The 14,912-nt window shown below is 38.0% G+C and overlaps 1 protein-coding gene across 3 annotated transcripts in view; it reads right to left on the reverse strand.

The window, feature by feature from the left end:
• Positions 1-14,912, reverse strand: part of PRSS12 (serine protease 12) — a 55,993-nt gene that overhangs the window by 23,913 nt on the left and 17,168 nt on the right. For all 3 annotated transcript variants that reach the window (XM_073001715.2, XM_073001716.2, XM_073001714.2), the window contains exons 3-7: positions 12,688-12,866; positions 7,298-7,448; positions 3,656-3,834; positions 2,769-2,910; positions 883-1,079 (exon numbers count right to left, since the gene is read on the reverse strand). In XM_073001715.2, coding sequence (XP_072857816.2) covers positions 883-1,079; positions 2,769-2,910; positions 3,656-3,834; positions 7,298-7,448; positions 12,688-12,866 — 848 coding nt within the window. The remainder of the gene's footprint in view (positions 1-882; positions 1,080-2,768; positions 2,911-3,655; positions 3,835-7,297; positions 7,449-12,687; positions 12,867-14,912) is intronic.

The following is a 14,912-nucleotide window of genomic DNA, read 5'->3' on the forward strand; positions in this document are numbered from 1 at the left end:
TATGATGTGAAGGGATAAAAATACAGCTGCAGAAATAAGTGCATGATTACAACTTGGCTTTCCTGTTCAGTAAAACAAACCTTTCGATCTTACAACACACTTTGACAAAGAAAATCATGATTTAACAATATGCCTCAAATTACACTGTTAGTTCTAAGATTTCTCTAGCAGAGCTCATTATTAAGTTCAAAAACAGGATGCAATTTTTAATGTAGAAAAGGGCAGAACAATTCTAGTACAAATACTGTACCTATGTATCAACTGTAAGTGCCAGGAATAGGCAGAAGCCTCATCCTGACGACACAACCTTCTTCTGTTTTCTGAGCTCAGATAACAGAGAGATCTACTGGCAGAAGAGCCAAAAGTGGTTGGAGGGGACAAAGGAAGAAAACAGCCAAGTCATGCCAGTTGGGTGAAAACCTCCTCCAACCCATAGACACAGTTGCAAAACCAACACAAAATTAGGCCAGGGTAAGACTAGCCCTAAGTACTTTCAACAGCCCTAGACCAGGAGCGGGTTAGATTCAGCACAGCTTCAGTGGCTCTCTTGCCAGTCAAGCCTGTGCTCCATGCTGCCTAAAATTTTTACCGAATACTTTTCTGCCTCATTCAAATACTGTTCTTTGAAAATGATAGCCACCTCCGAACACAAAGGGAAAGAACCTTTTTGTTGCTTGGGACTAGGGATATAATTGAAGCCAACTGTTTTCATCAGGATACTTTAGAGAAGAGATAGACAACTTCTGCAGGTCAGGGGGACACACCAGCTCTAAACCGTCCCCCTTTGCCCCATCCACATTCAGTTCTGGAGGTTTGCCATGTGGCATAGGAGATTAATACTGAAAAATTGCAAATCCAATTTCCCTTCAAAGAGTGACTTACCCAGTGAGAATCTGTGGCTGTCATTCTCTCTATAACAACTTATGCTGACGTCTTCCTGGTGGCTGCAGTCATGCTTTCCCCACTCTCTCTTTGAACACTGCAGAAGGGCAGTCTCCTTTCCTGAACAGCTGATGTCATCCAGCCAGATGGGTCCAGTGTTTTCTTCCAGGTAGTGTTCTGACATACCTTTCCCATTCCTATTGACACCATAGATTAACATATATATTTTTTTCGTATATTTCAACGTTGTATTCACACAAAATTTCAGCACTGACACTAGCATTAAGTGCAGTGCCATAAACTTCAGAAGAAAATTGCTACTAATTAAGAAGTTATTTCCCTCATTGTGAACTAACTCATGCAACTGTTAGCTGCAACAAGAAATGGCAATTTCTTGTTGCAGCTAACAGTGCTGCTTTTACATCAGCATAAGTGATCAACAAGATCCTGGCCTTTGGGTTCAATTTTAATTAAAATCTGTATTTTATTGCTAAATGACCATCACCCTTCAATAAAATCCTTGTATATATTAGTATATTATATTAGTATATACTACAATGCAACGGAACTCAAAGATGTACTGGTTTACAGTGTTAAAGGTTATCCTAGCAGCAAGACAGAAGTGCCTTTCTGTGCTGGCAGAACCCACTTCTGGTAGGTGATCTCAGAGATCAACGGAATTGTTCTCCTGCCTAGGATCTGCCAGTAGATGAGCTAAGAAAGAGGTGGAAAGCTAAATTATGGCAGATCCAACCATCTCTACCTCCATCATAGCTACATAGCTGCCACAGTAGCACAAAGTTCAGCAAGGCCAAGGGTATTTCTAGGCAATTTCCAGAATCCCTAGCCTGGAAAGGATCTAGGTTCAGCACACCAGCAGCAGAACAGGTGTCAGCTTAGCTGGCCTTCAGAAATCTTGGCTAATTAGGCATATGTTCCATGTGTCTAATTCAGCAGAGGGTTTAAGCACATATCTAACATTATGTACTGTGTCCTATATTCCATCCTCTAATAGTGAATCCTGCTACAGAAGTAATGCTGTTCATTGCTTAGACATGTGTATTCCGTTTCCTCTTTCCTTTCTTTTCAAGCACAAATCCTTCCTGTTGGACCTAAACATGATTAAATCTTAATGATAACTATGGTAGGTTTAACCATGCTTTAATCTAGGAGCAGGATTGTTGGAAGGAATATAGCCCAGTCCAGATTGCCTACACATGGCAGAATGATTCCAGGCTCTAAATCTGCACAAACCCCAGTTATTATCTCAGTTTCCATTTTTCACATTAGCCTCTTCCTGCTAATGTGAAGTTTGGACCAACTATTTAAAACCAGTTGTTTAGCTGGTGTCCTCCAGGTGAGTTGGAATACAACTACATACTGTACTGGCATGGGGATGACTGAAGTTGTAAAAGACACCAGGGGAATACCCTGCTGAGGAAGGCAGAATTAAACTTTTCTTCCAGCATAAAATGTTTCAGACACCTGGACTCCTGAACACTAGGTGACTTGCAAAATAATGATTAAATTAATAATACTGCACACCCACCCTTTCCAATTCAGAGAAAACTAAGAAACTATATTAGAGTTTTCAGGCTTATTTTTTTCTAAAGCATTGCCATGGCAGATTAATAAAAGTGACTAAACCTGGCTATTTTTTCCATCTTGACTTAATTTTCGTTTACCTGACTTCTGCTTTACTTTAAACATGGCTTCTGATCCCAAAGGACAACATGTGGAAGTGATTAGAATTTAACTGCGAAGTAAAGAAGTGAAGCAAGTGTCTGTGAAATTCTGCATAATATATAGAAGCATTCGGCAATGGGTTTTCATCAGCATTGCTCTGCAAAGTGATTAGCAGCCAGCTTCACATAAATTGACCTTACTTAAAGCCCAGCTGCCGACAAACCACTTGTGTGTTCAAGTCAGTCCACCCGTCATCGCAGACTGTGCCCCACTGTCCACTGTAAAGCACTTCCAGTCGTCCCTCATGGCTGCCTTTTCCGCCTGTTAGTCTGATTGCACCATCTATGGCATTAAAAATAGGAATCAGCCCTGCTTAACAGAGAACTACAGGGAAAATTATGTGCACTGTATCATTTAATGCAATGGAACAATTATATGGCTAGATGCAATTTACTTGCAAAATAGAAAGAAAGAAAGAAAGAAAGAAAGAAAGAAAGAAAGAAAGAAAGAAAGAAAGAAAGATTTATACAGCTTAACTGTATGGTAATTTAAACAGCCTTTCATTTCATAATCAGTTATGTCATAATCTTTTTCAAAACTACTGTGCACTTGCCTGATTTGCAGCCAGCCTTATCCTAGTTTATATAATTATGAAATTACAGAAGTGTATTACATGATTCCCAGTACTATTCTGTATAAAAATACTATAGTGATAATTCAACCACTTACAGGATAATTACTGCTTATAAAGAACATCTTCCTGTACTTATATCGATGAAATATATTTTCTTCTGTGCTGAAGTGCTTGTTACGGAGACTTAAGATCTAATCTTTAAATAATTTTTTTACATTAATATCCCACCTTTCTCCCAGAATAGGACCCAAGACCACTCATGTTAATTTAAAACGGGTATATAGTGTATTTGAAGCCTTTCCCTATGTGTAGGGGTGGCATGCTTCCCCCAACACCAAAGGACTGTTCCCACTATGTTTCTTCAGCACTACAGGAACAGCTCACTAGTGATTATCATGAACTTTCTGCTGTACACTTCTAGCACTTCAGTAATCTATTTTCATTGCTGCTAACCTGCCAAAGGTGTGCAGGAAACACCTGCATCTTCTTTGTGACCACAGTTGTGCTCTTGCCAAGAACTCTTTGGACACTCTTCTATAGAGAGCTCATTTCCTGTACAACGCACTTCGTCCAATAGCACAGGACCCGAACCTTCTCCAAAATAAGCCTGGCTCCATGCCTTGGCAACTCCTCTGTCCAAATACAATAAATAAAGAATCACTTATGGCAAGCAGTCTGAAATCATCTCTTGCTGAAATAATTTTTTAATATGGTATGCATTCAACAACCAAACGTGATATTGACTAGGGATCCTGGCAACCTTTCAAGACGATTACTTAAGGTGCATGTTTTTTTTTAAAAAAGAATTATTTTCTTCTAATTGGGTGATTCAAATCAACGGGATTTGATCTGAATTGTCCATTTATTATGTACACTTCCAACAGTAAATTAGAATGTATCTGTCATTAAATGTCTAACCTATTCAAGTTCTGTTTACATAGTCAGGAAGTCAGGAAGGAAATTGCCAAGTTTTATTTTAGTATAAACATAATTGAAATGAACAGATAATAAATACCAATAATCATATAAAGAAGAAGACATACCCCCCAGCCCAAAAAAGAGCAGGCAAAGGATTGTCGTGTATACAGGAAGCAAGGGAAGTAGGAGTCAAAACAGAAACTCATTTTATATACAAAAGGCCAGACACTTATGACATCTACAGTTGAAAATCCAGTCTTGTGTTTATAGCAGTGATGTGCACATTACATCTTCTTTTTCAATTACTCCTTCTAAAACATTCTACTTCCAACCCTTTCAAGTGGGCATGACTGTGGGTAGAGGAAAAACTATCCCCAGAATTGGGCAAAACCACTGTCCATCCAAGTCATTCAGCTAAAAAAATGTGCCTCTAACTGATTTATGGAAATCCCTCAAACCAGAAAACAGTGTCTTCATCAGAGTCCAAAAGAGTCAAAATTATTAGTGTCCATTTGTCCAAATACAATGATATTTCAGTAATCGAGTTATTCAGATTTAATGCAGTCATCTGAAAAAATCCTTGGAAAATAATATTCCTAGTTAAATTCTATATTGTTTTCCACCAATGTAAATTCAAATTATAATTAGTTAATCAAAGTTCTTTGAGAAATCAAATCTATTTATTTTATTGATTTAAAATATTTTTAAGAGATTTAGAAGCAACAAAATATAAAGTATCCTGTTGATTGTATCCTAGACAGTCATTCACTAACAAAAAGAACCCCATCACATGCTGGTTCATGAAAGAACCTGTCAGACTACAAAGAGTTTGGGTCACCAAACTTTCCACAAACTTGTACACTATAGATGTGCTGGACTACAAGTCCCATCATCCACATTCATTGAAAATATGACACATGTCAGACCAAGTTGGAAGAGACTGATGAGTGGTCATCTTTAGATCTTCTGCTTCCCACAAAACTGCTCTTCATACCACACATGTAATGCACAGACACTAGAAATCCAGATAATATAATGGATGGATTTTAGCATAGAAAAAAATTTAATTAGATGCACAGAATTTTCTTCCTGTCAATGGCAAAATAATCCTGCTGGATTTTATTGCACTATAATGCCAAATGAAATATCTGATGGGGTAAGAAGGATATTACCAACAGGCTTTATTTCACAGTTTGCAGAACATTTCCCACTGGATTAAGTGAATCAAACATGCTTCCCAACCCCATCTATTCTCCAGCTGATATACCTATAACTCCCCTCTCTTAGTAAATTTCAGTCCATGGATAATGAGTCTACCTGTTAAGGCATCCTGCTGCTCTTTCTGAGATCACATGTCTGTAGGTTCATATTAAATATCTGGCTGTTTAATGACAGCTGTCATTTACTAAACACAGCAAACAGATGCAAGCTAGTCAGTCTCAAGTGAAAATAAAATATACAAATACAAGCTGAAGATTATTATTTTTTTCAGTGTGGCATGAATTCAAAACCCATACATTTCCAAAAGATTGTGGAGTGCTCATTTAAGCTGCTTTTCTGGTGTAGGCAACAACACTAAATCTAATCAGCCAAGAAGGGCTCCTGTTGAAGTCTTTGGGGATTACTTTGCTTCCTTTGGTATCCAGGAAGGGAGAAAAACCTCAGAGTTAACAACACTGCAGAAAATTTGTTTCTTGTGCGTTGAACTGCTTTAAAGACAAGGTTCAGAATAGGTGCCATTGGATCAGCATGATAAGTGTTTGTTTGTTTGTTTGTTTGTTTGTTTGTTTGTTTGTTTGTTTGTTTGTTTGTTTGATTGATTGATTGATTGACTGATTGACTGATTGACTGATTGACTGATTGATTAATACCCTGCACCATCCGGCAGCCAGGCCACTCTGGGTGGCTAAAAACAAGACAACACAATATTAAAACACAATAAGAATAAAATAATACAAAAATTCTAGTTATGCTTGTAGAACATCTGTAAACAAAAAGAAAGGAGTGAGGTGGAATAGGAGAGAGATTCCATGATCAGATGGCCCATTTCCACAGTCAACCAGCCCAGAAGCAGGTTGAACCCTCTCTCAATCTTTCCCTATCTCACCTTTGTGAAATCACAGTGAACCACTCCCCAGTTTCAGGTTTGGGCCCTGAATCTTGGGCAATGGCACACTGCTAACCTTGCAACCCTAGCTGTTAGTCCAGTGGTCAGGCCTCTTAAAAGAACTCTGTCTAGATCTCCAGCTGACAAATTTCAAGTAACCCATTTGGGGAAAAGGAGTGACAACAGGTACCCTGCTTTCTACCAGTATAAGATCTGCAGCCATCATGAAGACTCTTTTCACTGCTTCACACTGCAAACTCTATTGGTAAGCCAACGAAAAGCAGCTGAAATAAATATATTAGTATAACAGTGAAACAAGTCAGTCCAAGGTGCAACAGAATTGAGTAATTTGGTGTGTCAGCATAGGATGAGGAGCTAGAGAAATGTTTAATTCTTAGAGGGAGATAGTGTGGTATTTTAGAATGTAGAGGGAACATGTTGATAGAGGGTTCAGGGAAAGGTTTTAAAAGATGCAAGTAAAACAAATGAACAATTGCTATCCTTCAACCATCTTAATATGCTTTTTTATTTTGCACCACTTTTTTAAATTGAGTTATATCATTTCCTCTTTGCCTAAATCTATTTGCATAAAGAAAGCTGGAGGAACCCAGCCCTACATATACAATCATATTCTTTGCTGGGGTTGCTTTATTCACTTTAGAAATCTGTGGTATTTCCGAGAGAAGAAAGTGGAGCCACAAGAATCCAAGAGAATAAAATGTGTCTGCTAAAGGCATGTCCAATCACACTCCATATTCCTAAACAGATTAGGGATGTGAGATTATACAGTTGTGAGTTTTTGGTCCCTGAAAAACAACAGCTGAGAAAAGATGTTATATTGTCAATATCTTTACATATGAAGATGAAATGAGATAAAATGTACAGCTTTCATTCTCACATAAATGGTTTTTAACATTATTCTATAAATCAAGATCATATTTTTGCTCAAGTGGGTCAGTCTTCAACACAATCACAATCACATTTTAAACTGCAAAGTATGTGCTTTGGTTTGTTCATTAGCAATTAACAAATTTACAACAGAATACAATATATCTGGGGGGGAAACTAACCCAAGGCCAAGTTGCCTGCAGACAACCTCAGCATCTGCATCATCCCATTGGTCATCACAGATGGTTCCCCACTGACCAGCATAGTATACCTCTACTCTTCCTTCATGAGCATTTTTCCCATCAACCAGACGGACTGGGATAAAATCAATGGCTGAAGAGAAATATATAACAAGAAAAGTTTTAATTTCACAAATACTGATATTTGATTGCTAGCAGACAACAAACGTTTCCTGACTTTCAAAGTTTCTTTAACAGCTTGATCTATTCCAGGTTAATTACAGATGAACATAAGAGCACATATGGGCAGCACACAGCCTTTGAAGCCCAGCTGTGCCACCCATAGCAGGTTCCAATCTGAAGTGCCTCTACTTTGAGATCCTATCTCCAAGCTGCTGGTGCTATCATTTTGCTGCAAAAACCAGTATAGCCATCCTTGTGTACCACTTTTCTTGAGTGCTGTCTTCCCTTGATGATCTTTTTCAGAACAGCAGTACTACTGCAGTGGTACTTATCCCTGGATGTTATCTTTCCCAATACAATCACGTTTCAAACAGTGTGCTGGTGGGCTATTGGAAATGTTATTTAAATAAACCACTTAGATGAGTTCTATTGTGGGTGTTTCTTTTCTGCTTATTTTGTTTCTCTTTTTTTGTTCTTCTTTGTATTTGTGTTTTGTATGTTTTCATAATTCAAAAGCAAAGCAAAACAAGGAAGTGCTATCTAAATGTGACCTTCACCTCTATTTACACTGCATCCCAGACTAGCAGGCTGGCAATGGGGATCTGAATGTATGAAGTGATATTGGGGAGGGTATTTAAACCTTCCAGTCTCTGTGTGCTGAGATGGAGAGGTAACAGTACATATGGACATTTCTGCACATGGGTGTGTGTGCGTGCAAAGTGTGCTGCCTATACTGTACACCACCGCACAGCACTTAAAGCATTCTCTGTGTGGTTTACAATTGAATGATACAAGCTACACATTGCATGCATGTACAAACCCCAGATTACTGCCCTTTTGCTGCATGCAGCCCATGCCTGACATACACTAAAATATGGAAGTTATTATTTAGGACAACAGCTGGATTCCCTCAGCCAGCACGGTCATATCGGTTAGAGGATTCTGGGACCTGTCATCCAAAATAGTAATTTCTTGAAGATCAGATTCGAACTGTTATCATTCACCCTGCCTCTTCAAGGTATGTATTTCAGATTCAGAAAAGGAAACTCAGTGTTGCATGTGTCATAATTATTTTTTTAAGGAGGAGCAAGCAGAAACACATTCAGTATAACTGATTAAGAACACAAAAACATAATAGCCAGAATCCTGTTTGATATGCCAGCCAGTGTAAGGCTAACAGTGTAAATCTCAGTGTGTCAAATTGCTGCTAGTTAAGTAGTCAGCTTTAATATTTCTTGTTGTGTGCCAAGTCACATGACTGACATGCAATAAGAAAAACACACACTGACTTCTGAACTTTATGTTGGCAGGTATAAGTAATAGGATTCTGGCCAGTTTCTAACTATAGCCCAGCCTCATGTCTCAACCATGCCAGATTTTGGACAGATCCATTTTAATATGTCTCTAACATGCTGAAGAAATGTTAGGGATGATTTTAATGCTCTTGACACCTTGTATGGTAGTACCATATTTCAGTTTCTTGGCTTTAGCCATTTTTATATGTTTGCATGTTTGTTTGCTTTGCTCCAATAAATTATAATTTTATCTTAATTGCATTACTGAAAATGTTATTAATATCATTATCATTCCAAACAAACAGTTCTCAGTGAACCGCACTTTGGTTGAAATCTCTTCAGAAATATGTCCATGAAATAAATAGCCATTATTCACATGAGATTTTCCTAACCAAAAAAACAGGAGCATGGAGGTCTAGGGAGCATGAATAATTGAAACTTGACAGTATAAAGACTGGATTGTGGTGTATTGTGATCAGAAATACTGTAAGTACCTACACATCTGGGATGCAGATCTTTTTATAAACAAGAAGATATCATAGAGCTTTAAAAGTTACCAAAAATGGCAACAAAAATGATCAAAGGATTAGATCACCTTTCTTGCAGGGAAATCTGAAGTGTCTGAGGTTTTTTAGTTTTAAACTACAGTAGGGTGCTGGGGTGACCATAACATGCTACAGGTTTATAATACGTATTCATGCACGAAGGAAACATTCAAATATATTGCTCCTCTCTCATAATAACAGAGCAGTAGAAATTGGATATAGATCTGAGACAGACAAAATGAGGTGTTTCTTCAGAAAAAGCATCGTTAATTGATGGAAATCAGTGTTGAAGCTGTGGTGATGGCCATGGGCTTAGATGACTTCCCCAGGAATTTGTATTCATGGGAATTTGTATTAGCACAATCTTAAATGTAGTGACATAATTCATACTAACCTGACCATTTCAACTTTTGCAGCTACCCAACATGAGGTTACAAGAGTGTTACCTTCACAGACCTTGGCTGTGAGTTATTAACCTCCAGCCCTCTCTTTCATTGCTTTCCAAATGCAAAGAAATTTACATTTCTGAAAGAGGGCATGTTCCTACTTTCATGCAGGCTTTACACATGAGTATGGTCCCTGGAAAATATGGGGTACTTGCTCACATGGAGAGCCTAAACAGAAGCAGGAGTCTATTCTGCAGATGCCTCACTCTCCTTACATAGCAAGTGATAGGAGCTAAGCAGCTCCTTCTAAGCATAAGCCTATCTGTGAATGTAACACCTGAATAGGGCTCAGCTGTCCCCACATCAGAATAGCTGTGGAGAGAGTAGGAAGGTAAAATATTTGGGATAAAACGTATTTAGATATTTTTCTAAACATCCAAAAGAATTATACTTTGGATGTTTAGAGACCCTGGAAGCTCCTGCCTCCTGTGCTACTTGACACAAATTAAATAGAGTTTCAATATAAATATTCTATGGTTTTGGAATCCAACACTTCTCAACAGTCCTATGCCTTGCATCCTTTCCACGTTATCAAAATCTCACTATTTTAATTTTGGATTTCACTTACATTCTTATTTCATTGTCTCTGATATTTTTATCTTGTTGGAGTTGTGCAGGGAGCTCTTTGTGCAAGACTGCCATGATCTGGGCCCACTGTTGTGCAATTTCCTTGTTCCTCCAGGAACATCTAGTCCACACCTGATCCTCTCTTGCATGAAGTATTACCACAATAACAGTGGCTATAAAGGGCTACTGAAAATAATTGCTTGCTGTATGTGAAATATGCAGCCTGTTTCTCTCTGTTATAGCCATCATGCGGCCAAGGAAATGTCATGATTCCTCACAAGTCATAAGTAATTACATGAACCAGCCAATGGAGCTCTAAACACAATCTCATTCCAGGCTTCCTCAAACAGCTGCTTAAATCAATGCTAGGCAATGATCTCTTACCAAAAAAAAACAAAACAGGACCCTTTTTCAGTGAATACGATTCTATGGTTGGACAACTTTCTGCATTGTTTTATTATTCTTATATATAAATATATTGGAGGCCTGACAAAAGGTAAGTTAATAAAAGAGAACCTTGCAAATTGGGCACCTCTATACAGTTCTTTCCTATGCAGAAATATTTTCTAAAAAGGCAGTCAAACTTGTCTGTCACAGACAAGTGACCAGAAAAATACTGAATACAGAATCTGGTGGCATCTGAAATACTAAGATTTATTACAGCATGAAATTCCATGGCTGACATACCACTTCTGATAATAAGCTATAGTTCATGAAAGTTCATGCTATAATAAATGTGTTAGCCTTTAAGGTGTTGCAGGATTCATTATAATGATGACTGTGAGTACCATACATTCTTCCAGCTAGACAAATCTATGGAGGAAAACAATATTGTAAATAGCAACCACTGTTAGGTGCCCCATCAAGGAGACTTCATTTGGGGGAAGGGAGAATACAGAATGCACTGTTCCACAAAGTTTATGAACTACCACACCAAGTATTTCTGGCCTAGACAAGCACACACATATATATGCAACATACAGCATCTTTAGGGATATAGATGAACCTTTTATAATTTTTCTATTTTGAAAGGTTTTTTTATATGACTGTAAATAGATTTTGGCTAAAATCCTGTTGCGCAGTTATGCAAACAGCATCACTGTTAGGTGCAAATTGCCACAAGCATTATCTATGGGAAGTCAAGTCGTGTGACTCAGTAGGCAACAGATAATGTCTATAGAAATTACTTAACTTATGGCATTTCACCAGGGATGTTGGCAAATCTTTGGGTCAGAGTCCCAAGTCTGATTCCGAGTCTTTGGAACCAAGTCCCAAGTCTGAGACCCTATTAAAAACAAGCTTGTTTCTCCAGAAAAAAAGGGAGGGGTAGGTGGGTTCTGGGTCATGAGTCAAGTTCAAGTCATTGAAAAAAAATACAACTGAGTCAAATCTGAGTAAAGTTGCCGGTGTGTCTTAAGTCTGACATGACAGCAAGTCCCATGACTTGAGTCCCCATCTCTGCAATTCACTTCCAAAAAAAGTATGTTGTTTTATGTAACTGCACAACAGGGTTTCAATCATTGTCCCTTTCTCTTCGTGTTCTATATTATTCTTTATTTAGGACTTCAATGATAATTTGGTGTCTCCTAGTTTGACTCTCATGATTATCACATCCCTGTTGTTGAAAAATTCCAGGTGGTTGTAAAGGTTTGTAAGACCGAACTAAACATGACTATACTAGAGCCACATGTTTAAACCTAGACCTGTCATGATCAAGTGGGATATAGAGGTGGAGTCTTACATAATGACCAAAAATGGTATAAGAAATAATACAAGAACGTAACTTACAAGCAAAAGCAGAAAAAGCAAATCATGCTGCTTATATACCACCCCATAGAACTTCATGCACTCTCTGGGTGGTTTACAAGTTAATTATGCAGGCTACACATTACCCCCCCAGCAAGCTGGGTACTCATTTTACTGACCTCGGAAGGATAGAAGGCTGAGTCAACTTTGAGCCGGCTACCTGGGATTGAACCCCAGGTCGTGAGCACACTTTTGGCTACTGTACAGCAATTTAACCACTGCACCACGAAGCTCTATAAGTAGTGTAAATAGCAGATCTGAGCTTTAGCACACAGATCTGCTCTTTAATTTTCTATGCTAATTCATGTTTACTCCATACATGTTTAAATCTTTAAGCTGATCATACCTTACTGTAAAAAAAATGAAAATACATATAGTTTAATGCTATTTTCAAAATCCAACAATAATTGTCTTATTATTCAGCATAACCGTGATTTACCACCAACAATTCCCATCAAAGCTATTTTATACCGAGTCATGTAGGGCCTAGGATGAGAACTTTGTTGTTTACAGAATATAAAGTCAAATCTGTATACATATTTATATTTTACCCTGGGAAAAGCTACATGTGACAGCAGCTGCCATATTTTGAGAACACGTTCCACCCTGCCAGATACTTTTTTCGCACAGCAGGATGTTTTCTTCATCTCCATGACAACGTACATTGCTCCAGTAAACAGGGATAAGGCCCAGTCCAGGCAGTGTGGTCTGCTTTGCTGTGCCTCTCTCTCTATAGGAAGAACAAACAGAGATACTTAAGAAGATAACTAAGACAACAACAAATCTCATACTAGCAGTTTTAGAAGAGGTAACTATGATCATCTGTGCTAGCATATTAGACAAAAACAAAAGAAAAATAGACAACACAAAAAATATAGTGGGACCTTAAAGACTAACTGCTATATTTTAATGTGAACTTTTGTGGACAAATCCACTTAATGAGTGGAACTACATGGCAAATATTTATACATTTATACATGGCCTCTAATCAGTTACTGAATTTGACCACAAGTTGTTGACCTGGCAATGATCTTTAAATTCTTTATTGATATTCATTTTCCCTCTCAGGAAGCACTGTTCTGTAAACAATGACAATGATGGGTGACTAAATAAATCCCAGGCTATAGTTAATGAGCAGGAACAATATGCTAATGAGTATCTCTAATCACCAATGGGCCTTGTGGGGTGGCACTGATAGTAAGGAAATTATTGAATTTGGCCACAAGTTGTTGATCTGGCAATGATCTTTAAATCCTTTATTGATATTCATTTTCCTTCTCAGGAAGCACTTTTCTGTATACAATGAAAATGATGGGTGGCTAAATAAATCCCAGGCTATAGTTAATGAGCAGGAACAATATGCTAATGAGTATCTCTAATCACCAATGGGGCTTGTGAGGTGGCACTGATACTAAGGAAATAGCATATGAATCCTTGGATGGTTCAATGGCATTGTTCTGTAAACAAAGACAACAATGGATGGCTAAATTAATCCCATGCTGTTATGTTGTTCCAAACTAATGAACCCAGACTTCACTGAGGTCTCTGCTCTTCACTTCCAAACCTGGAAGAAGGCCAGAGGGGCAAAGCAAACCAGGAGCGCATGAACTGAGTTCATAATTTTACACATCCTTCTATCACCAGCTCTTCCAGAGACTGACTTCAGAGATTTATTTTAAGACTTCCCAATACATGAAGGGCATTGAGCAGAAGTTTCAAAGTAAACCTAAATTATTCATATGATTTTTCTTTGGTAACTTTAGGAAGAAGTCCCTAGACTACTTTCTCTTAATGTTAAAGGAGTTTTAAAAAGATTCAGGGTGGCAGGGAATCAATAGACCAGCTCTAATATACTGCTGCATATTACAAGACACCTTAAGTGAAATGGCCATGCATGCTGTAGGATCATATATGTTCACAGTAATGAAAGCCATAGGTGAGTTGCACCAACTGAAGCTCTGTCAGTTGTACATTCTGGTGAAGATGGTGGGAGTAGAATGGCACAATACATTTGTAGGATAAAGGTTGTTAACAAAAGTACTTAACCAAAAATCAGCCACCATCAAATTCTAAAAGCAATTTATATTTTGCATTGCTGCGTCTGTCACATACGAGTCATGAATTATCCTACTTGGAAGTTGCTGTTCTGGGCCACTATGGTACATTCTTGCAGATCTGAGGTCTACAATACTGTTCTGATATATGTCGTTGTATCCAACTATTTTTGGCATCGTTTGTTGTTGTTGTTGTTGTTGTTGTTGTTGTTGTTGTTGTTGTTGTTGTTAAGAAGCTCCTGTTCCTACCCTTTCCATTCCATTCTGGCTTTTACCTAGTCCCTGTTTTAGCCTTTTATATGAAGACCAGTTGATCATTTTGGAATTATGAGAATTTTCTGTCATACAATTAAAGTTTGCTTGGCGATAACCTATATTGCTCATAGAGAAATCTGAAAGTACAAAATTTTTGCTATAAAAACCAGATAAGGACACAGCACGTAATACACTCAAGCCATAAGCGAATTGCAACTTCCAGATGGGCAGACCTTTGATCTCATCTAATCCACATATTTGTATAAATTGGTTTGGTGTGTGCAGATTAATATTAGACATCATAAAATAGCTTAGAGTCAGTTCAAACTGGCCGCTGCTGAAGAGTAGAATAATCTGAAGTTAACGTCACTGTGCAGATATTCTAACCCACTAAGACATGGCTTAACTAGAAGGATGGGGGCATAAAACAAAGGGAAAACAAGGTATCTTTAGTCTGTGCAACGTGG

Source organism: Pogona vitticeps, chromosome 5 (genome assembly GCF_051106095.1).
Source record: "Pogona vitticeps strain Pit_001003342236 chromosome 5, PviZW2.1, whole genome shotgun sequence".
In the NCBI taxonomy this organism is placed as follows: Eukaryota; Metazoa; Chordata; class Lepidosauria; order Squamata; family Agamidae; genus Pogona; species Pogona vitticeps.